Raw genomic sequence first — 23,924 nt, 5'->3', positions numbered from 1 at the left:
CAAAATGTTTCTTTATGTTTAAGTTTCATTAAGAAAAATAATTGATGCTCTCATTAATATAAAAATTTTTATGATCCTTTTTATTAATGAGTGAATGGCATGATTATATACAATTTGTGACTTCATCAATAGACCTTAAAGAAAAGAATCATATGATTATCTCAATAGATGAAGAAAAAATATTTCACAAAATACAGCACCCATTCATGTTCAAAACTCTAGAAAATCTAGAGATAGTAGGAACACACCTCCACATTGTAAAAGCTATATACATTAAACCCAAAGCCAACATCATTCTAAATGGAGAAAAATTGAAAGCACTCCCCCTAAAAACCAGAACAAGACAGGGATGCCCTCTTTCACCACTTCTGTTCAACATAGTCCTTAATACTAGCCAGAGCAAATAGACGAAAGAAAGAATCTAAAGAAATATGAATAGGAAAGAGCTCAAACTATCCCAATTTGCCAATGACATGATTCTATATTTAGAAGACCCAAAAAATGCTACCAGAAAATTTCTAGAACTCATGAATTCTAGAATTCAGCAAAGTTGCAGGATATAAATTAATACCCATAAATAAGTTGGGTTCCTATATATCAGTGATGAATCAAATGAAAAGGAAATCAGGAAACCTATTCCATTCATAATAACCTCAAAAAATTAAATATTTGGGGGTCAATCTAACAAAAGAGGTGAAAGACTTCTACAATGAAAACTACAGAGCACCAAAGAAAAAAATTAAAGAAGACCTTAGAAGATCTCCCATGTTCTTAGAGAGGCAGAATTACTATTGTCAAAATGTCCATACTACCAAAAGCAATATACAGATTTAATGCAATTCCTATTAAAATTCCAATGACATTCTTTATAGAAATAGAAAAAGCAATCATGAAATTCGCTTGGAAAAGCAAGAGGCCCAGAATAGGCAAAGCAATAATCCTCAGCAAGAAAAGTGAAACAGGAGGCATCACAACCAGACCTTAAACTATACTACAGAGCTATAGTAACAAAAATGGCATTTTATTGGCACGAAAACACACATGAAGACTAATAGTACAGAATAGAAGACACAGAGACCAACCCACAAAAATACAGTTAACTCATACTAGAAAAAGGCACCATAAACATACATTGGAGAAAAGATAACCTCTTCAACAAATGGTGCTGGGAAAACTGGAAATTCATATGTAGCAGAATGAAATTAAACCCCTCTTTCTCACCTTGCACAAAACTGAACTCGAAGTGGATCAAGGACCCAGTTTTTAGGCCAGAGACCCTGTGCCTACTAGAAGAAAAAGTAGGCCCAACTCTCCCACACGTCAACTTAGGAACCAGATTCCTCAATGAAATTCCTAAAGCGCAAGAAGTAAAATCAAGAATCAATAAATGGGATGGTATCAAACTAAAATGCTTCTTCAGAGCAAAGGAAACAATCAGTAACGTGAAGAGAGAGCCTACAGAATGGAGAAAATCTTTGCCACCTGCACCTCAGATAGAGCATTAATCTCCAGGATATACAAAGAACTCAAAAACCTTAACAACAAACAAACAAACAAACAAACAAAAAACAAATAAACCAATGAATAAAAGTGCAAAGGAAATGAACAGACACTTCACAGAAGAAGGAATACAATAGGTCAACAAATACATAATAAATGTTCAACATCACTAGCAATTAGAGAAATGCAAATTAAAACTACACTGAGATTTCATCTCACTCCAGTCAGAATGGTAATTATCAAGAAGACAAGTAAAAAATGTTGGTGAGGATGTGGGGGGGAAAGGTACACTCATGCATTGCTGTTGGGACTGCAAATTGGTGCAGCCAGTTTGGAAAACATCATGGAGATTCCTCAGAAAACTTGCAATGGAACCACCAATTGACCCAGCTCTCCCACTCCCCAGCTTATACACAAAGTACTTAAAATCAGCATACTATAGTGATGTGGTCACATCAACGTTTATAGTATCTCAATTCACAATAGCTAAGCTATGGAACCAACCTAGGTGCCCTTCAATAGATAAATGGATAAAGAAAATGTGGTACATATACACAATGGAATATTACTCAGTCATAAAGAAGAATGAAATTATGGCATTTGCCAATAAATGGATGGAACTGGAGTTGATCATGCTAAGTGAAATAAGCCAATCCCAAAAAACCAAAGGCCAAATGTCTGCTAACTCACAAGAAGAGGGTAGGGAGGAAGAATAGAAATCCATTGCATTAGACAAAGGGGAATGAAGGAGAGGGAGGGGGATAGGAATAGGAAATACAGTAGAATGAATCTGATATAACTTTCCTATGTTCATATATGAATACACAACCAGTGTAACCCACATCACGTACAACCACAAGAATGGGAAGTTACACTCCACGTATGTATAATATTTCAAAATATACTCTACTCTCATGTATATCTAAAAAGAACAACGAAAAAAACCTTGTAAACCAGATAGGTATAAATATCTGTAAATTTGAAGTTAATTTAGGTGACTTAAAATGCTATGTCATTCTAAAATACAGTAGTTTTATTAGGAATGTAGGGAATTACTTTTTTAAAAATGGGCAAATTATGTGGGGGCAGGTTATGTGAAAAAATTAAGCTTAGGACAGCCTTGTTATTAATTTGAAAATCAGAATAGTCTGTGTTAATGACTGATTAATTAAAAACTCCCTGGATATGGTGGTACATGCCTATAAACCCAGTAGCTCAGGAGGCTGAGGCAGGAGGATCACAAGTGCAAAGTCAGCCTCATCAATTTAGCAAGGCCCTAAGGAAGTTAGTGAGACCCTGTCCCAAAATAAAAGTAAAAAAATAAAAAGGGTTAGGGATATGGCTTGGTACTTATGCCACCCTGAGTTGCTCAACCTCAGTACAAAAACAACAACAAAAAAGAACTCATGATTCGACTTTAAGAGTTCCAGGAAAACACTATTTTGATGTTTTAAGTTTTTCATGAAGTCAATAGAGAAGTTTAAAAGAAAAAAAAAGAAAAGAAAAAGGCACTTTGGTCTGTGGTTAGAATTCACACATCCTTCACGGGCAGGTGTTCTTTCCTTAACTGAAACAAATGCTGAATCACTAAAACCAACCCTTCTACCCTAGAGAAAAACTCTTTTAGTTCCAATTACGCTGTTTAAAAAATTAGAAAGCTGAATGGTTAATCTAATGGTATGCTTTGGAGAAAACTGACCTAAGAAAACTTTTAATAAATTATCTTTCTTTAAAATAACAACAAAAATAGTTTTGTCAAATTGTGACTTCCCGTTTCCATGTTAAAAAGTATTCTTTCACGTGAAAAGGTATGAATTTTATTTATGTACCTTTCAAGGCAGAGCTTTTTAAAAATCTTGATTGTAAAAGATGCAGCTATTCCAAATATTTATTAGGAGTAAAAAAAAAATTACATGTTCCAATTAAAATAAAAATTTTAAATCCAAGAGGTTAAATACTGCATCAAAGAGACATTTCTACAAATGATTTTGTCTTTTATACACTAATTTCAAGTACTTTATCTTTCATTTCAACACTTAGTCATGAGTCACTTAGAATTGCCTTGCAAAATCCACCAGTATATAATATACAAAAATATAGCTACTACTTTTAAGGCATCCTGATTTTATTTCCTTTAGTAAATGTCGTTCCATGATAAATAATTGACCAATAATTTATGTCTATTAAAATGAATCATAGTCAAAACTCCCATTTGTTAGCATTTGAAAATGATGCAGTCAACAAAAATGTAATTTTACTTAATCTTTTGCTCATTATTTATTCATATTTTAAAAATTAAGAAAGCATATGATCTATATTTATATGGTAAGCTGAGAAATCACTGGTTACTTTTATGCATAGTCAAGGTTGGTATGTAACAACACATAAAAGAAACTTTAAAGTGTGAATACTTTACTATCCATGTCAATAACATACCCCTTTGTACAAAAATGTCTGCATTTTGGCACACTTCCACTTAAATAAACATAAAAAATGTTTTGGCAGTTATTTTCCTCTACAGCTTTTGAAAAGAATACAACTGAAATACTTTTATCTAAGCTCTTTATGATGCACCTGTTTTAGAACTCTTTCCTAAATAACAAGTCCTGCTTAAGCTAAATTTTGTAGAGAAATGTGTTCCACGCAAGCACACACATTAAAAATACACTGAAATTTTAAACTTCAATTTTTTATTCTTATTTTAAAAACACAATGTCTAATTACACTAAACCATTAACTTCTTACTGATCTATAGTGTTTGGCCAGTTGATTTTGACAGTCAGCACATACAGTAGCTAAAGTGTGAGTCTTAGATTTAAAAAAATAATAATAATAAATAAAATAAAATAAAAACAAAAATAAAACAGAATAACAGTTCCAAAGTTTTTAAAAGGAAAAAACAAACAAACAAACAAAACCATTTCAGGCAAGTTTGTGCCTATAAGAATGTAGTTCTAAACATAATTTTTGTACATTGTCAAATCAATACAATCCCAATATTTTATAGTTACCAAATTTAGTTTGGACAGTCATTTAAGTGCTCAACCATACACCATGCACACAGAGCAAATTTATATTTATTTAATAAATCATTATCCATTATAAATTTCAAAAAAAGTCAATTTTAATGTCTAAGAGACAGTCCTGGCTTTCAAGAGCAATTTCATACCTTGGAAGCACAACATGTAAGCACATAGAGAAATTCTACTTTAGACATTTAATATTTGTCCTTCTTAAATCATTACAAATATAAGTTCATGTAAAAAATTTCCCATTGCTCTGTTTTGTCTAAGCCGAAATTATTTTTTAAATGTGACACGCCATGTCATTAGACTAAATAATTCTGTTCCATTGGAGTCTATATAATCCAATATACATATTGTAAATTCTTATTAAAAAGTGAAAAAAGGTTTTGTTTTGACTAAATACCTACACCTTACAAAATGTGAATAAATGCAACTAGAATATTAATTCTATAATCTTAAAATTTGCTCTGATTTTACTATCATGTCCCTGGTTGATTGGATTAAGCTAGTGAAAGATTAAATTTAATTAACCAAGTAAGAATTTTGTAGATATTAAGATAGGCATAATTTTTGTTACATGAATTCTCATACAAACATCAAATTCATATTTACCTTTATATAATGTGTAATTCATTAAATATCATTAATTTCATGGGTCAGTATACTTATTCAATCAGATTTAGAGTCAATTCTTCAATTTCATATCATTAAATTCTTATCAGTAATAAGTTATTTGAATATAACACAAACAGGTAGCCACTATTAGTTATTTCTCATTTTATTTTTACCTAGGCAATCAAATTTGGGTAATTAAATTGCCATTAGTGAGTTATTAGAAAATATCTTAAAGACATTGCTGATTCTATAATGAGAGCATTCACTATAGAATTTCTCACTTAAACTCTTCAGGAGGGCACAACAGGAATAAACTTTAAGTTTAGCCCAGGAGCAAAGGTAGGTGTTATGGTATAGATAGGTGACCCTGAAAAATGGCAATCAAAATAATAATCTCACAAAAAACTTCCAACAGTTAAATAATTTTTTAAATCTAATGAATTAACTAATTTCAACAGATTAAATATGTATTTGTACATATATATGAACACAAATTTGTGTGTTGATAAACATATAAGTATTATTTAATTATATGTGTTTGTTGCATTACTTCACATATTCATGTATAGACAAACATAAAATATATTCATTATGCATGTAGGATATGTGCTTATATACCCAATTTACATACAAAGGCTGTACAGTGTCCAGCCCACAGTAAGCCTTCAATATATTCAGCTATCAATCATTACCATAAACCACCTGCTGAAACCAAACGCTTATCCCTCTCATGCTTTCAATCTGATGCTCTATGTTGTTTCTTTCCACCAATAACCACTCTACTCTGTAGTTTCTCCTCCCACACAGAAACAGATTTTTTGGTTTTGCAGATTCTTCCTCTACCCACCCCTCCCATGTTGGTGTTCTTTGGGACCCACATATTTTTTCTTACATGGCACATGGACCATAGGACAATCCTGAAATAACAAGACTTACGTGTCTGTATTGTCAGTCCTGACCACTCCACAATTCCTTGTACTTGAGATGCATGCTTTTGGCTGTCTCAGGTCCATTTAAGAAATTTTTGTAGGGCCCTCCAATTCACTGGAATATACCTGAATTATTCAGTTTATGTTTTTATTGTCTACCATGCTACAAGTCCAGAAATTTGCTCCTAGCTCCTTGCTGTTTCTCTCTTTTTCATATCCATCTGGTTAATCTCTGCTAGAATGGATATCTGATCCACTCATTCAAGGATGATGTTTTTGCTTTAAAAGGCTCAGAAATTCTTTAGTGTTTTTTTTTCTTTTCTTTCTTTCTTTTTTTTTTTTTTTTTTCTTGTGTAACTTTCAAAATACCTATAATGGCTATCTTTTAGTTCTGTGATCAGGAGAACAGCTTGTGGTAGTTAGTTCTACCATAACAAAATACCATTGGCTAGGTATTTTAAACATCAGGAATTTATTTTCTCCTAGTTTTTACTGATTCAGTTTGTGGTGAGGATATTCTTCCTGGCTTGTACACTCTATCTCGTGGCATGGCCTCATATGGCTCTTCCTCAATGCAGGTGGGGAGAGAGAGAAAGAGAGGAGGAGGGAGGAAGAGAGGGAGAGAGAAACATTCTTGTGTCTCTTCTTATGACAACATTAATCCCATCAGATCAGAGTCCCACCCTTATGACCTCATTTAACTTAATTGCTTCTTTAGAGTTTCCTATCTTTAAATACAGTCACACTGGGAATTAGGACTTCAACATATTGATTGGGGGTGGGCAAATATTCAGTCCATAAAAATAATTTATTTTATAATGTCCTCTTGATTAGAGTAGAAATTCAATATCCTTATTGTAATTCAGGAGCCATTTAAAATATGATCACAAATTGCATGATTATGTATTCTCCTTGAGCAGCAATTGGATCACATTTTGAATTTTAAAACTTGTATAACCTTCTAAATATTTTTCTTTCATTCTGAAAGTTTCTTATTTACATAGTCATCTTTTATTTAGGCTAGGCTGCAAACACCAGCAAAATTATTGCCACCTCCTGTTACACTTTCTCTGTCTTTCATGGGGTGGTGAGTTACACGCTCCCTAGTGCTCTCAAAGTGTTTATGTCAGAGCATTTTTCACATTGTATTATAAATATTGATTTAAAAAATACGTCCATTTCCTTTCACAGTCCTTAGGAGTCCTTCAGGGCAGGGATCATATTTGTTCATTTTGTAGAAGGAAAGACATATGAAATAAAATTCTAAAAAATGAAGGGATACATATATATGTATAATTTTAGAGAATGATTTCCATGATTTTAACATATTTCTGCAGAACCAAGAAATATATAACATTTACTATATTCAAAACATGGTACTTAAAAATTTTAGCTCCCAAGAGTGAAAAAACATTTTTGACATTTAAAAATTGCTACCAGAAACACTTTTGAGCATCTTATTTATGAACTCAGACAAAATTATGCTTTGACTACTGCAAATGTATGTATGATTTTTCATCAGCATTTTTCTTGATAAAAAGTGAAAATAAATGGCTTCTGCTTTGTAAATTCATAATGAAGAAAAATGTCTTCACAGTTTTTAGCTTTTTTTCTAATTTAGGTTGTTATCTCCAGGTTCCCCATCATACATTTCAGGGTCCAAAAGGACTATGCAAGATTCTCCACCTTTCCCCTCTGATAACATTTCTGATCATTTTTTCTCTCTTTCCAACCTCAATGGCTTCTCATTTTCCCTCAAACATGCCAATATTTTCCTCCCATAAAACTTTGTTAAATATAGATAAAACATAACCTTGAGTATAAGAGTTTCTGTGAGTTATGTGAGTCCTAGAAAATCATCAAACCCAGAGTGGTCCTTGACACACACCCATCATAAAAAGAGAAAGGAAATCTTTGTGACCTTGAGTTAGTCAACATAATACCAAAAATATAAGCCCTAAAGGGTAAAAGATAAACAAACATAATTTGGACTTTATCAAAATTTAAAACCTTTTACTTCAAAAAAAGATTAAGAAAATGAAAAGGTCATAAAGAGAAAGAAAATATTTGCAAATTAAACATCCAGAATATATAAAGAATTTTTATAATTCAGTAGCATGTAACAAACAATACAGTTAAAGATGGACAAACAATTTGAGGGGACATTTTATAAATGAAGGCAAATAAATTGCTAATGAGCATAGGAAAAAGTGCTCAGCATCATTTGTGACTAGGGAGATGTAAATTAAAACCATAATGAGATAATACTGGCTATAATAAAAAAGACAACACTAAGCTTTAGTGAGGATGTTGTAAAATTGGGGTCCTCATACATTATTGGTGAAAATTTAAAGTGGCACATTATTTAATATCTCTAAACATAAAACAAACTGAGCATCCTTCAACTGGCATTGGGTAAAAAAGGTGATATATCCATACAATAAAACATCATGTAGTGATAAAAGGAAGAAAATACATGCTACGATGTGGATAAACTGCAAGAAAATTATGCTACGTGGAAAAAGCAAGATGCAATAGACTACATTTTGTATGATTCATTTTATACGAACCAACTCTGAAAGGCAAATTTATAGACAGAAAGAAGATGAGTGGTTTTCTGAGGCTGGGAAAGCAAGTGGGGATTGATGGCTAACTACTCCAGGCAATTCTCTGAGGTGGTAGAAATGGTCTTAAATTGATGCTGACTGCACAACTCCATCAATTTAGTAGAAACTGTTAAATTGTATTCTTATGAAGAGTGACTTTGGTAGTATGTAAATTATACCTCAATAAAGCTGTAAGAAAAATTTAATGTGGGAAGACAGAAAAATGAATAATAAATTGCTTGTATGTAAGAAGGAGATCGGTGTTTTGGTAAATAAGGAAATAAAGAATAAGAATATGGAAGATAGGGAAAGGATAGTGGGAAAATTGCAGGATTTATAAATCCCATAGAAACTTGAGTTAGCCAAGTCAATGTCTGAATACAGGACCTTCAGCCCCGAAGCTTGAGGGCAGGAAGCCAGGGCAGCAGGAAGAAGAAAGGATAGTAGACAATAAACTCAGGGAGACAATGTAGGGCTTTATTACTCACTGAAAGATTTTTATTTTGAGGGGAAAAAAGTGGAGTCATTGGAGGGTGTTTAACAGAACATAATGCTAAAAAACTGTGAGTTTTTAGTTTTTTACTAAATTTTTAAATCAACACCAAAATGGTTACTAAAGTAAAACAGGGGTGAGGGGTACTGTTGGCAATATGAAGCATAGTCAAAGAAGCATGGGATCATTTCCTGAATACAAAGTGGTGAAGTTACTCTCCTATGAACAGGTGGTAGTATCATTACTCAAGTACTTTTCCTGACATTACATGATTCCAAATATGTGTGAAGTCTAATTTTTTTTAATTGATGACAAGTTCAGTTCCATCCATGACAAACATAACATTGCTTAATCATATCAGTAGGAAAAGCTTAGGTTATGTTAAGATAATAAAGACCATCAAAATATCAGAGATTTAAACAATAAGGTATAGTTCTTATTCTACTTCATGTCCAATACAAGTGGGTAATAATAGAATCTCTGCTAAATAGAGTCACTAAGCAACCCAGGATGGTGAGGTTTCCATTTCAATGGAGTCTTTGAGGATGGAATATGTTAAATTATTTGCTGGTCTGTAAGGCATGTGCTTCAAAATGACACTCACTACTTTTGCTGTTATTATATTCTGGGGCATTTCATATGACCAAAAAGGGCTGGGAAATGCAATCCTATCATGTATTCAAGGTAGGAGAAAACAAATCATCAAATACTATTTTTTGATTTCTCAAATTTGTTCCTTAGTTATAAACTACTGTTTCAAAGAATTGAAGATGACATGATAGAACAGGTCAATTTATCTATACATATGTCATGAGTAATTACCCAGCACTTGAATCTAAGAAGGACTTATGGTGGAAATTATGTTATCTCCTAGCAAGAATCTAAAAACTGGCCTGCACATTTCAGAGAGTATAAGAGGTAAGAGAAGCAAAATGTTAAAACTTCATATTAATTTCTATAAGAAACAAGAAAATTAAACAATACCAGTATTTAATGTAAATATTTACCAATATTTAGTTTTTAAACTTACTAGTATTTAATGTTAAAAAGTCCTCAGTTATTGTTACATCAGAGTCATATTACTTGCGTAGTATACACTACACTGAGACAGATTGGGAATCCCAAAACATGAGTCAAAAGAATTGTCCTCATTCATTCATTTTCTTTCAATATGCTTTCCTATAATAGAGTTAATGCATACCAGGTTAAGAATTGTTATGCTCTAATTTTCATGATACCAGCCCTCATGCAATAGACAAGCACTTCACAAGATACCTACAAAGCCACTCAAGCACTGGAGATTGCAATGAGCCTATCAAGACGAAGATGGCAGAAGAGCACTTCTAGTAGAGGCGTGGTATCAGCTACATACAACTGCTATCTAATGAAATGGCCAAATCAGATTTATGGAGGCTATTTTACATATGATAGTCACAGATATTAATGATAGGTCTCCTGCACGTGTACATTATATATGGTGTACACTGGATGCTTATGACGTATCTTTCATGGTTGCCATTCAAAACAAGTACTGAAATCATTAAATTAGAACCATTTGACTCATCATATTATATAGTGTTTAACCAACATTATTGGTAATAAAAATATTTAGTATACAAGTATGCCATTTTCCCCACATCCATGCCAACACTTATTATTGCTTGCGTTCTTAATATTGGTATGGAGATTCCTCAGAAAACTTGGAATGGAACCACCATTTGACCCAGTTATCCCACTCCTCAGTTTATACCCAAAGGACTTAAAATTAGCATACCACAGTAATGCAGTCATATTAATGTTTATAGCAGTTCAATTCACAATAGCTAGATTGTGGAACCAACCTAGATGCCCTTCAACAGATGAATGAATAAAGAAACTGAGGTATATATACACAATGGAATATTATTCAGCCATAAAGAAGAATAAAATTATGGCATTTGAAGGTAAATGGGTGGAACTGGAGAATATCATGCTAAGTGAAATAAGCCAATCCCCAACAAACCAAAGACCCTAAAAAGTGGATGATGATACATAATAGGGGTAGGGGTGTGGAGGGTCAGAGAAGAATGAAGGAACTTTAGATTATGTAGAGGGTTGTCACCGCCCGCGGCAACAATTGTGCAGGTATTTTTCGGAGGGGCCTGGAAATAAACTAGTTTTCCTATATTCACTAATTTATAGAGGAAGAGAGACTTTGAGAGAAAGATAGGCTTTGCTTAGAGGAAGAGAAACTTTGCTTATCAGGAAGAGAGACTTTGCTTAGAAGAAGAGAAACTTTGCTTGGAGGAAGAGAATTGCTTAAAGGAAGAGAAATTTTGCTTAGAGAAAAAGTTTTAGAGAAAGAGAGGCTTCTACTTTATCAGAGATCTATTTCTTCTTAAAGTTCTGCTGCTTCTTCTTAAAGGTGCGTCCTGCATCCTGTGAACTAAAGGTGCGTGGTAGGAGTTTGTGCTAAAGGTGCACTGCTTCTCTCTGCTCCCCGCTGCCCCTACTCGCTGCTTCTTTTCTTCTTGCCGCTTTTCTCTGCCTGCTACTGCTCCTTACTCTCGCGCCCCGCCCACTGCCCGCTTATATTCCCTCCAGGAGGCAGAGGGCGGGGCCACGCCAGTTGCAATCAGGCGAGGAGCCAGCTGCCCTATCACGGCAAGGGTTAAAACAAGCAGGCCCAAGCAGGTGCACTGGGGAACACCTGTGCACGCATTGTGCGCATGGACTTAACTGAATACGGCCAGTGATAAATCACCTGAGTGAGCTTATGTCAATTAACCTCCCCACTGCCGATGTGATCAGGCACCGTTCTGGCTGGCACAGCCCCCAACAGAGGGTAATGAGAGGGGGGAGGGGGCAGAGATATGAAAGATGGTGGAATGAGATAGATATTACCCTATGTACATGTATGATTACATGAATGGTGTGATTCTACACTGTGTACAACCATAGAAACAAAAAGTTGTACCCCATTTGTGTACAGTGAATCAAAATGCAGTTTGTAAAAATAAAAAATTTAAAAAAATTAATAGTTACAATAATTTGATACAATATTGCTTTCACTAAAAATATATTGTTAATGTTAAAATAAAGTTAGCAAGTTTTATAAGAAAAAGTTTTGCATTATGAATAAAAAATTAGAATTTAGAATTATTTAAAATATTATTGTTGTTTTTCATCTTAAGTACAGGGAATTAAACCTCGGGGCCCTCTACCACTGAGTTACATCCCCAGTCCTTTTTAGGTTTTATATGGAGACAGGGTCTTGCTAAGTTGCCCAGGCTGGCTTTGAAATTGTGATCCTCCTGCCCTAGCCTCCCAAGTCTCTGGAATTACGGGCATATGCCAGCACACCTGGATAATATATTCTTTAGAGTGAATGCAAATATTAATAGAGAAATACAATACATACATGAAAGATACATCCTCTTTTTCTCAAATTGATGAAATTTTTGATCAAATAAAGTCCTGATCTATTAAGTCATAGATGGAGCCTTTCAAATCATGATAAGCTTCTTCTGTGGCTAAAAGTAGATTTTCAATTGTCTACTTGAAATTTCCACCTGGATAAATAATATTTATATTCAATGTGTCTAAAGCAGAACTTTTGCTATTTTAGCCAAACCTAACCTCCCTTGCTCTCTACCACTTTGTCAAATGCACAAGTATTTGCTCAGTGGTTTAAGGCACAGTCCTCTTGTTTCCTCATACCCATATCACATCCATTAGCAGGTCTTAACATTTTTACATCTAAAGCACATCTTAACAGTTCATTTCTCTTAAACCTAAAGAAAGACACCATCACATCTCTTCTGGATTATTGTGAGGCTTCTGATGTGCCTACTTATTCCACATTTGCCCCACATCATCTGTTTTCCCCAAGGCACTTAATGATCCTCCTAAAAAGACACTGTCAATCTCTTGCCTCAAGCAGATTATTGGTATTCACTTCTTGTAATTCAAAATCTTTGAAATGCTCTCACCATCTCAAACCTTCTCTCATTTTACTCTCCTTCCTGCTTCCTATATGCTGGAGATATAGGATTATATTTTCTCTTACTCAAACAGTCTAAGTTCTTTTGGGTCTCCAGATATTTGTTCTGTCTATTCACTCTGGAACTCTAATTTTCTAGATCTTTTCTTGACTGTTCCTTCTCCATATTTAGGTCTCTGCTGCAAAATCTGCTCTTCACAGTGGTCTTCCCTTATCACCTTATCTTATAGCCCTACCCATTTCCTCAGCCCTACTTGTGCCATGTCATATATCACTAAAATCTTTGAGGCCTATAAGACTTGGGAGGGTGGGGCATGCCCATGTGTGTCTCTGGCCTTCGGTCCCATGTCCTTTCCTCTCAAATGCTCTGCTTCAATTCCTTTGGTTTCCTCCCTGTGTCTTAACTCCACGAAATAAGCTTTTAAGAAGTTTGTACTTGCTCAGTCCCCAGCAAGAATGTTCTTCTTCTAGATGTTTGCAAGCCTCATTTCCTGAGTTTATTCAGACCTCTGTTAAAGTTTCATATCACCAGCAATATCATAATCCAGAAGAGAGATTATGATGCCTTGATTTAGGTTTAAGAGAAATTAACTGTTCAAAATATGCTTCAGGAGTAAAAACATCAGCCCTGGTTCATGTATATGAGAGCACAGGAAAACTAAGGGATGAATCCTGGTTATCATATCCAAACCTCCCCTCTACTTCATTTTATTCTCAATTAGTATACTTGCATACATTAAAATCTATCATTTGTTTTTCATTCATCCCATCTACTGGATTATCAGATCCAAGAGGGGAGGGTCTTTGTGTTTTTCCAAATTACAATTCTAACCCCCTGAATAATGTCTGATAATGTATCATGGAAATTTATGTAAGCTATACCATGATGAAGCTTGCTTAATGTCCATATAAAAATACTTCTATGAGCATTCTTATAATAATCCTTATTTTTCCTTTCCTTTTAAACAATTTCTAGAGGTCCGACGTTTAAGCACATTCTACAGTTGATGCAGTTGTTCAATGGCTGCCTGGAAAGTCTGTTAAGTTTATACAGCCACCACCCATGCCTCACCTCCTTTCTAACCATCTGAGCCTACATTGGCCTTTATGAATCTTTTTTCTTACCTTTGACTTTTAAAAGATAAATATTGATTTATTAGTTCATAAACATTTTTGTTAGTAGATTTGAAGATATTTTTATATTTTTATGGCAGGGGAACTGCTTTTTACATTTTTTTTTTTCGATTCTTAAATTTTAGACCCACTTTTCTTAATGTTACATAGTAATTATAAAAATTCCAGATACTCACATTCTGTCTACTGTATATGCTCTGATTATTTTCCTAGTTTATAGTTTGTCTTTTTCCATACATATATTTTGGAGATTTTTGAAATAAGAAAATTTTTTATTTTGTGAATTTAATTTCATTTTTCAAGTTCATAGCTTAATAGTTTTTAAGGCTAATGTTATGATTTTTATAATTTTTCTCTATACTCAATTTATGTTCATGTATGAAGCAGTAGAAGAATTCAAATTAGCTCTGTTTTATTTTTCAGAAATGGTTGATCAAGTTTTTCTTCTCACATATGAATATCTAGGTAATAATACTAGTAATGATTTACTGGAATATTAATGTGGGCCAATCATTTTGTTAAATAGTTCATGCACAATAGCTCAATTAATCTTTACATCAACCTTCAGGGTTACAATAAAGCCTACTTAATGAGAGCAAAACAAAGGCTAAATGTTTTAAATTGGCTATAGAATCATTTCTCATTTGCAATTTTCTTAGGAAACAGAGTTCTGAGTTTATAACCTGTAGTTCTATGCTTGACATCAGTAGGACAAACTTACCTTCTTAAAATAATGAATGTTTGGGCAACATGTTAATGAGAATAACATGTGGTTGTACCTCACAACCTCACATTACTTAATGTCAGTTATTTTCAGTTTCCCTCAGACCTCAAATGAGGACATGTTTCTTAATGTAAAGTAAAGGAAACCTCATTCAATTCCAAAGAAACACTATAATTCATTCTATTATTCACCAACAAATACAATGAAATTATCGTCATCATCCTTATCATCATTGTCATTATTATTATTGGTACTGGGGGTTGAACTCAGGAGTGCTTTATCACTGAGCTACATCCCCAATCCTTTTTTATGTTTATTTTGAGACAGGGTCTCAATAAGCTGGTGAGGCTGGTCTCAAAGTCGGCATCTTCCTGCTTCAGCCTCTGAATTACAAGTGTGTGCCATCACCACATCTGGTCAATAAAATTATTAATGAAAAGAAAAAAGATAGCTAAATAAAATTCATGTGTTATATCAATAAATACAATAGAAGTCATAGAATTTAAAAGAAAATAAATTGTAATTAAAGCTGAGTAAGATTGGAAATTCTGCATGACAAAAGGTAGGGGAGACAGTCAATAAAATATTTAGAAAAAATTAATTTTAAATACGTTTATCAAGAAGCAAAAATATGCCTTAAAAATGAATATTGATTCAACAGAAAAGGGGCAAGAGAGCAAATAGAGAAGCAAGAAAAAATACTGAAGATTAGATTAGAAATCAATATAAGAAGCAAAACAATGGAGAATATGAGCAAAATCACATTCTGGTTTCTCTTCAAAAATTCCATGTTTGATAATTTTTACAAGAGAATTCTACCAAATGTTAGGGAAGAACTTAAAATCAATTTTTAGATAATTACCTCAGAACATAGAAAACAAATTCTATGTGGCTCATTTTTAGAAAGCTAGTGTTATCTTAAAACTAAAACAGAAAAAATTAATTCGCTCATTTGAATTATGATTATATGCAAAAATTCTGAGTATAATAACAAATGTCTATATTATATTTCAGGAATGCATACGTGATAGTAAAGGATTATTCAACACTTGAAAAAAAACTTGCAAAGTAATTCATATAAATAGACTAAGGAAAGTAAATCACATTATTATCTTAAGGATGAAATAGCATTGATTAGGTTTAATACCTATTTATTTTGAAAACACCTAGAAAGCGAAGAAAAGAAACTCCTTTATTTAATAAAAAGTTAAATTTGAAATCTTAAAGCATTATACATCATAAAGGAATCTGGATTTTTATTATGATTAAGACTTTTACAGTAATTCCCACTATTGCTTAGCATAGTGCTAGAGGGCCTGGCCCACACTGCTAAGTTAAGAAAAAGCAAGCTAAAACGGCAGGAACTTAACAACTCTGAACGATATCTAAAGATATCAATATTTAGTTAGGAAATTCAACAAAATAAAAAAAGATAAACTATTAGAAATCACAAGACGTGAATCTACTATTGCTGATAGTATTTCATCACATTTCTCTACCTCAATGAAAATCAGTAAGAAATATGATACGAGGTCAACACAGTAATATTAATACACATATGTATGTGTGTGCATTCTAGGTACTAGCCTAAGACACATAAGATCTCTATAGAAAAAGGGGGTGGGGACATTTCATGAAATTAGAAGAGAGAACAGTAGAGGAAGAAGATTAGGGAGAGGGAAGAGGGGAAGGAAAGAGAAGGTCCTGGGGAATGAGACTGACCAAATTATGTTATATGCCTGTACAAATATGTTTCAATGAACCCCACTATTACTTCTAATTATAATGCACCAATAAAAAATTAAATGGAAAGAATGAAAAATAAAAAAGATCACTATGGAGACATTTTCCGAACTTTCATAAGTGTTCTGGATGTTTTACTTTGTTTTTTAAATGAAAAAAGACACTATGCCCTGGATGGGAAAAACTACTATTAAAAAAACTGAAATTATAATTTAAAACATTTCTACATTAGAAATCCCTGTTCAAAAACGACTTTGTAGGAAATTCTACTAAATATTGAAATAAGAAATAACACCAAACTTTTACAAAATCTTTGAAGGAGTCGAAGAAGACTTTACCCAAGAAATTCTACAAGTTCAACATAACTTGGTTAGATATGAGAGCCTGGCTAGGACATTATCAGTAAAAAATTTCAGCCAATTTCATTCCCTAAAAGAGATATAAAATTCCTTTTTAAAAAAATAGCAAAACAAATTTAAATTTGGCAATATGTGATTGATTGGTTTTGCTCTGGAAGTAAAGACTTGCTTAACATAAACAAAAATTCAACATAGGACTGGGTAGAGCACTTTCACCTAGCATGTGCAAGTTTCTGGGTTCAGGCCCCATTACGAAAAAAAAAAAAAAAATCAACATACGAGAATGAAATCATATAGTTATCATAAAAGATAAAGCATATTTGGTAAACACATTCATGATTTTTATTTTGGAAAATCTTTTCAAAAACAGAAACTTCTTTAATCTAAAATGAACATACTTAGCGCTCAATTGCTGACACTTTCTGTGGTTGTGAATGAGGCAAGGAAGTCTTTTATCCCTAAACCTATTTGCTATTATACTGGAAGCAGTGGCCAGTGTTTCATTCATTTCAAGGGGAAAAAAACCATAATCCATTGGAAAGAGAAAGAAAACCTATTCATATTCATAGAAAACATGAATGTGCTTTTAAAAAAATCAAAGGTAACAATCTAGAGATATACTCTTAAAGTTCAACAAATGCAACAAAGAGAAAATGAAAATGTAGAAAGATACTACTCATAATGGCATAAAAAAATCAAGAAACTAAAAATAACTCTGAAAAAAATTGCTAGTTCTCCATAAAAAAATTATGCAACATTATTGACAGTGTAAAAGGAGACTTATGTTACTAGGGAGCTATACCCAGTTCATGGATCAGAAGACTTAATTTAAAATGATGTTAATTTTCTCCAAATCAATGCACTGCTAATCAGAATTCTGGGAGGACTTTTGTGGAAGTTGATAAGTCAATGCTAAAATGTATATGAAAATTCAAAGAGTCAAACTTGAAAGAGAATAATAAGCTAGAGAGCTTATTCTACAGTAGTAGTTCTCAAATTTGGCTGTATTATCAGGGAGATTTTTAGAAACCTGATGGTGACACCTTATCTTTTTCATAATTAAATTCTTAGATCTAAAGGAAAAACCCAGTCATCAACATTTTAAAAACATCTCAGGTGTTTCAAATATGCAATCAAACTTGAGAATGAAGGTGGCATATTATTTTATATAATATAAACTAAATTTTATATTGTTGCAAATCTACATTAATTTAGGGTAAAGTTGGTGTAAAGATAGTAGTTAAATGAATGGAACAGCATAGAAGTTCTCAAAAGAGACTCAGGCATGTACATAGACTGTACAAACATAGGAATGCATTGGAAAAACAATAGTTTTTCAAAGTCACTGTACCAATTGGCTGTATAGAAGAAAAATAAATAAATCTTGACCTCAACTTTAAGCCATATACAAAAATCAATTTCAGGTAAATCACAGATTTGAAAGTATAAATATAATTTCTTGAAGATAACAGAATAATTTAAAACTTAAGATACAGAAAAAATTTCCTCAACAACACATGAAAAGGCATATAGATATAAATTGATCACACTAAATCTAAAATTAAAAACATACATCCATTAAAAGTTACCATTAAGGAAAATGAAATGTTAAGCTACACACTGACAGGGGATATTTGCCACACAGACAATTGACAAAAAACTCAGTTTTAAATGAATTCCATAAAATCAGTAATACAAATTTATAAAATCTAATAGAAATGAGCAAGAGATATGAATGATGTCTTAAAGAGAATGTTCAAATAGCCGAAAAGCACATGAAAAAGTGTTAATCTCACCTAGTCATAAGGGAGATATAAACTAAAACCATGAGCTACCACCATATTAGGAGAGTATCTAAAATTTAGAAGACTAGTAATATCAAGTGTTATCAACATATGGTTTAATTGGAAATCCCATAGACTGTATGGGAATACAAATTGGAACTGCTTAGAAGACTTTTCATTACCTACCATGTCTGAATATGCACATACCATATGACATAGCAAAATATCTTATTTTTATACCCAACTGATGCATATACATGTAAACATGAACTTAATAAGAATGCTCATTCAAATTGAAAATAACTCAAATGCCCATTAACAATAGAATGATAAATACATTGTAGTTTATTCATCCAAGAGAATATAATATACTCTAAAAATGAATGAACTATATAGAAAAACATAAGTTAGTTTCTAAAACATAATGTTAAACATGTGTCAACAAGAAAGGAACACATACCGTAATTCTTTCTTCTTATAAAGTTCATAAATGGACAAAAGTCATCATAGTGGTTAATTTGGGGGAAGATGATGGATAACAACCGAAAAGGGGCAGGCACAAGATAATTGTAATTTTCTCTTTCTAGACAAGGGTAATAATTACATAAATGTGTTTACATTGTGAAAAATTCATCTTAATTGAATTATAACATGGTAGTGAAATAATAAAGTTTAAGATGGTCTGAACATGTTTCTTTTGCAAAGCAATATAAAAATGCCACTTCTTCCCAAGTTAGTATATTGAATTAGTACTTCCAATAAAAATCCCAGTTGGATGTCTTATGGAATCAATTGATTTTTAAAAAAATATATTTGCAAAGTCTATGAGAACTTAGAAAAGGGAATGAAAAGCAATGGTCTGTACATCGACTACACATTAACATATTTCAGAGCCATTATTACAAAAGTAGTGTGATCATTGGCACGATTAAGGAAATAATAAACTAAAGGAATAGAAAATACGACAGAGACATACTGATTCATGTGTGAGGACATAGTATGATTTAAAGGTGGTAATGCAAATCAATAGTGAAAAGATAGCCCATTTTAGTATAAAAAGATAAGACTATTGTATAAAGAAAATTGAAATTGGATCCTTCTGTACCTCATGGCAAAATACTCTCCAAATGGACTAAAATTCAAATGTAAAATATAAAACTGTAAAGTTGGCATAAAATACTAAAAGAACACATCTTTCCTAGACATGAAGAACTCCTTAAAGCCTTAAAAACAAACTACGAGACAAATGAGTTGGGGTTGGCTTAGAAATTAAGTCCAAGTATGATACACTTGACAAAAGATGGTCTGGTTCCAAATAATCAATCTACAAGTGAATTAAACAAAATCATATAATGAGCTGTACCAATTCATTATTTTACAAGGGTGTGGAGAGTGTGCGTGTGTGTGCGTGTGTGTGCGTGTGTGTATGTGTGTGTGTGTATACAAGCTAAAGCTGACGTGTCCATCTCTATTTTATAACACCTAACAGATATTCCTTGACTATAATGGGTTTACATCATAATAAACCCATTGTAATTTGAAAATATCATAAGTTTAAAATCCATTTAATACACTTCACTTACTGAGCTTTATAGCTTAGGCTAGCCTACCTTAAACATGCTCAAAACATTAACATTAGCCTCAATAGTTGGGAAAAATCATTTAACAGAAAGCCTACTTTGTGATAAAACACTTAATATTTCAGGCAATTTGTTGAATACTGTTCTGAAATTGAAAAACAAAATGGTTGTATGAGTATACTTTTAGACCATCATAAAGCTGAAAAGTTGTTTTCTAAGTCAGAGACTCTGAATGGAAAAGACTTACCTACCATCAGTTCTTTAAATGATTTCCCAATGGTTTGACTGGGATCTGATTCTACTATTTCTTCAATTCTGTCATTTTTTTCCAAAGTCTTTCTCTCCTTTTGTTTATTTTTTGGGTCCTAGGGATAGGACCTAGGGCCTCATGCACACCAGACAAGTGCTCCATCACTAAGCTATAACTTCAGCCCCAATTCTACCCTTCTTGTGAGCAAACTTACATATTTACCTAGAAAAGTAGTTCTTGTATCTTGCATATGTTCAAGCTAAGCACTTAAAGATTCCAGGTTATATATGAGAATTTTTAATTATCCTCTTACCTATAGTAAGTTATACCAAACTTACTGTAATAAGTTATACCAAAATTCACCAACTTATTTTTCAATCATTTTAATTGAATTACGACTTTTCAATTTTTTTTTAAATTGTGATGAATACTCATCCTTTCTTGTTTTATTTATATTGACCTCAAACTCACAGTCCTTCTGCTTCAGTTTCCAAGTAGCTGGGAAAATAGGTATACAGCACTGCACCCAGCAATGAACATCAATTTTTACACCTTCAAATAAAAATTGCCATTATTTAAGAAATTAGGAGTCACCTGCTACTAAAAGAGTGAGAGAAGCATTGATGAAACAAACATTTAGAAGTAGTAAGAGCTTGTGGAACATTTCTTTGTAAACATGTGCTTTTGAAATGTGTTTTTGTCTTTTCATTGGCATTTGTTTTATATTCTAGAAACAAACATCAATAACTTTAATAATTATTATTATTTAAATTTTTTTTTTATTCTTGATTACAACCAATTTCAAAGAATAGGCAGAAATAATTTACCATTCATGGCGAACTATTGAATGCCTAAAAAAATCAAGAAGCTTCACCTAATTCCTTATCCTTGTCCACCCCAATGACCTACCTCCTAGTTTCTTCCTTCTTCGGTGCTTTTGGGTCTTGACCATGCATCTGCTAATTAACTGATTTTCTTTTCTGTGATCACTATTCCTTTACAGAGCACATATATTCTTTATAAAAATTTCCCCCACCAATTCCCAAGAGTATGGACTTTTTAAGCACTTACTAGCTAGAGAACTAGAGAATTCTTACCTTCAAAATAGATGCCTGATTGGATTTCTAGGACCCTGGGAAGGGTCCTCAGGTCAAGGGAGTGGACAAATTCTTCCAATGATAATGCCATTGCTCTGGCTTGAGTGGTGTGTAGACCTGGTCCTTACAAAAACTTGTGGCTTCTGCGTGTTACTTGTCTGCAGCCACTGTCGTTCATAATTCCTCCCTCAAGCAGGCAGGATGTCACACTGGAACCAACCAGGGTGGAGCAACTCTATGTGGGGAGGTACTTGACTGCAGTTGCAGTCCTTGCTCATAATTTGTCCAGGGTCAGGCAGACAGAATGCCACACTGGAGCCAAACCAGGGTGGAGTGGCTCTATGTGGGGAGCACAATAAGAAAGGTGAGAGGAAGCAGGAGACAAAATGTTTTACAGTTCTTTTTGTTCTCCTTGTGGCTTCATTTCCTTCTGACACAAGTAGAACAGGATGGGGTGTGGGGTGATTGTGTCTGAATAGACTGCCAAAAATATGAGAATTGGCAAGTAGCTCACTCTGTCCTTGATGGCCCACATGTGCATCTACAGTCATGGCAAGATTTTGGGGTCAGAGTTGATGGTGGCTTGTTCACTAGGAAAGATCAGAAATGTACAACTAAAGTCTAATCTTAAAAACGACACCACGTTAATTCATTATGTCTCCAGTTCATTTCAAAAGTTTGGCTTTGTGCCTTATTTGCATACTCTCAGTGCTTTTGTATGAAGTTTGGTTGCAAAAGTGCTTTGTGTCAGCTCATTTTAGAAATCTGATACTCTGGAGAGAGTATCGAAACCACTTTTTACTCTTCCACATTAAAAATTTTGCTGAATCTTAAAGGAGGTTGGGGGAGGGATACAATATATGTAAAGTGATACAGTAATTACTATAGTAAAGCAAGATGAATTTTCTAATCTCCACACTGTAGTGGAAAGTATTTAGATCAGGTGCTAGGAAACCTGGGTTTCCTAGGCTTAGCTCTGCTTTTGATTTACAGGTAGAATTCAGGGTGTCTTCTCCCGTCCTTATTTGACTCATTTTTAAATGTAAAAATAAAAAAAAGCAGAAGGAATAAAATAAATTGTATAATTTCTTCTGAGACCAAAATTCTACAATTCTAATTGTGGTCCAAATTTGGAGTTGAAAATGCTCACAGTCAAAGCAAACATGGGAAGCTTCATGAAAACTAATCTTTTAAAAATTCTTCTCCTCGCTATTCTTTTGTATTTAACTCAAACAGTATCTTAGAGCCAGAGTACATATTTCAAAATAATACTTTCTAAACATTTTAAAGTAAATAAAAGAAGATTGGTTGATAGAGACACATTTGAAGGATACACATTTGAATGTGTACCAGGATGCTACACATTCTCCTTATAAACTGGCCTCTTGGCTCCCTACTACTGGCAAGCTCTTTTGGCTTTAGATTGCTGGGTTCATAGCAAAGACAGACGGTTCTGGTCATTCCTGCCCTATCATGTGATTCATGAAAGATCTAGGAAGAAAAATACTGCCTGATTTTGTTATAGAACTTACCAGACAATTTCTTGTTTTCATAATCATATTTGACACTTTAAATAATTTGCCCAGCTTTACTTCTTTCTTTGCAAAACTGGAATTTATGGTGGGTTACCTCAACTGGTTTTTCATCAGTAGCTTCAACTTCCTCGCTTGAAATGTTTTTACCCACAAATCTGCAAACTTGATCAATCTATCATCTTCCTTTTCCCCCTCAACCAGCTACATTGTTTACAGCCTAACAGTATGCTTGACATGATTGACTATTGGGAAGAGGCTGCTATGGACTGTTTCTTAAAAATTGTGCATTCATTATCATGTGTGCCATAAAGCAATTTTTTATGTCTAAATCTAAGCTGTACTTAATTTAAAGAAATTCCCAAATCAGTTTTTTATAATTCTAGCTAAACCTAGTATAATTTCATAATATCAACGATCTTTTGCAATTACCTATTATACCCCTACTTCTGTTCTTTTGACAGGTGACCCTCCTTCTGTTACAATCTGCTTCTGTTCTATTCCCAATCTTTAGCTAATGATACTACCGTCCCTCAGTGTCCCAAGTCAGAAGGTTTAGAGTCCTGTGAG

General features: G+C 33.2%; 1 protein-coding gene across 2 annotated transcripts in view; it reads right to left on the bottom strand.

Moving 5' to 3' along the window:
* Positions 1-22,073, bottom strand: part of Themis (thymocyte selection associated) — a 196,467-nt gene extending 174,394 nt beyond the window's left edge. For both annotated transcript variants that reach the window (XM_047558600.1, XM_047558601.1), the window contains exon 1: positions 21,823-22,073. In XM_047558600.1, coding sequence (XP_047414556.1) covers positions 21,823-21,913 — 91 coding nt within the window. In that variant the 5' untranslated portion in view covers positions 21,914-22,073. The remainder of the gene's footprint in view (positions 1-21,822) is intronic.
* Positions 22,074-23,924: the final 1,851 nt, after the last annotated feature.

This window comes from Sciurus carolinensis, chromosome 7, assembly GCF_902686445.1.
Source record: "Sciurus carolinensis chromosome 7, mSciCar1.2, whole genome shotgun sequence".
Lineage (NCBI taxonomy): Eukaryota > Metazoa > Chordata > Mammalia > Rodentia > Sciuridae > Sciurus > Sciurus carolinensis.
The sequence above is the reverse complement of the archived record's forward strand: the minus strand, read 5'-3'. Positions and strand labels throughout refer to the sequence as shown.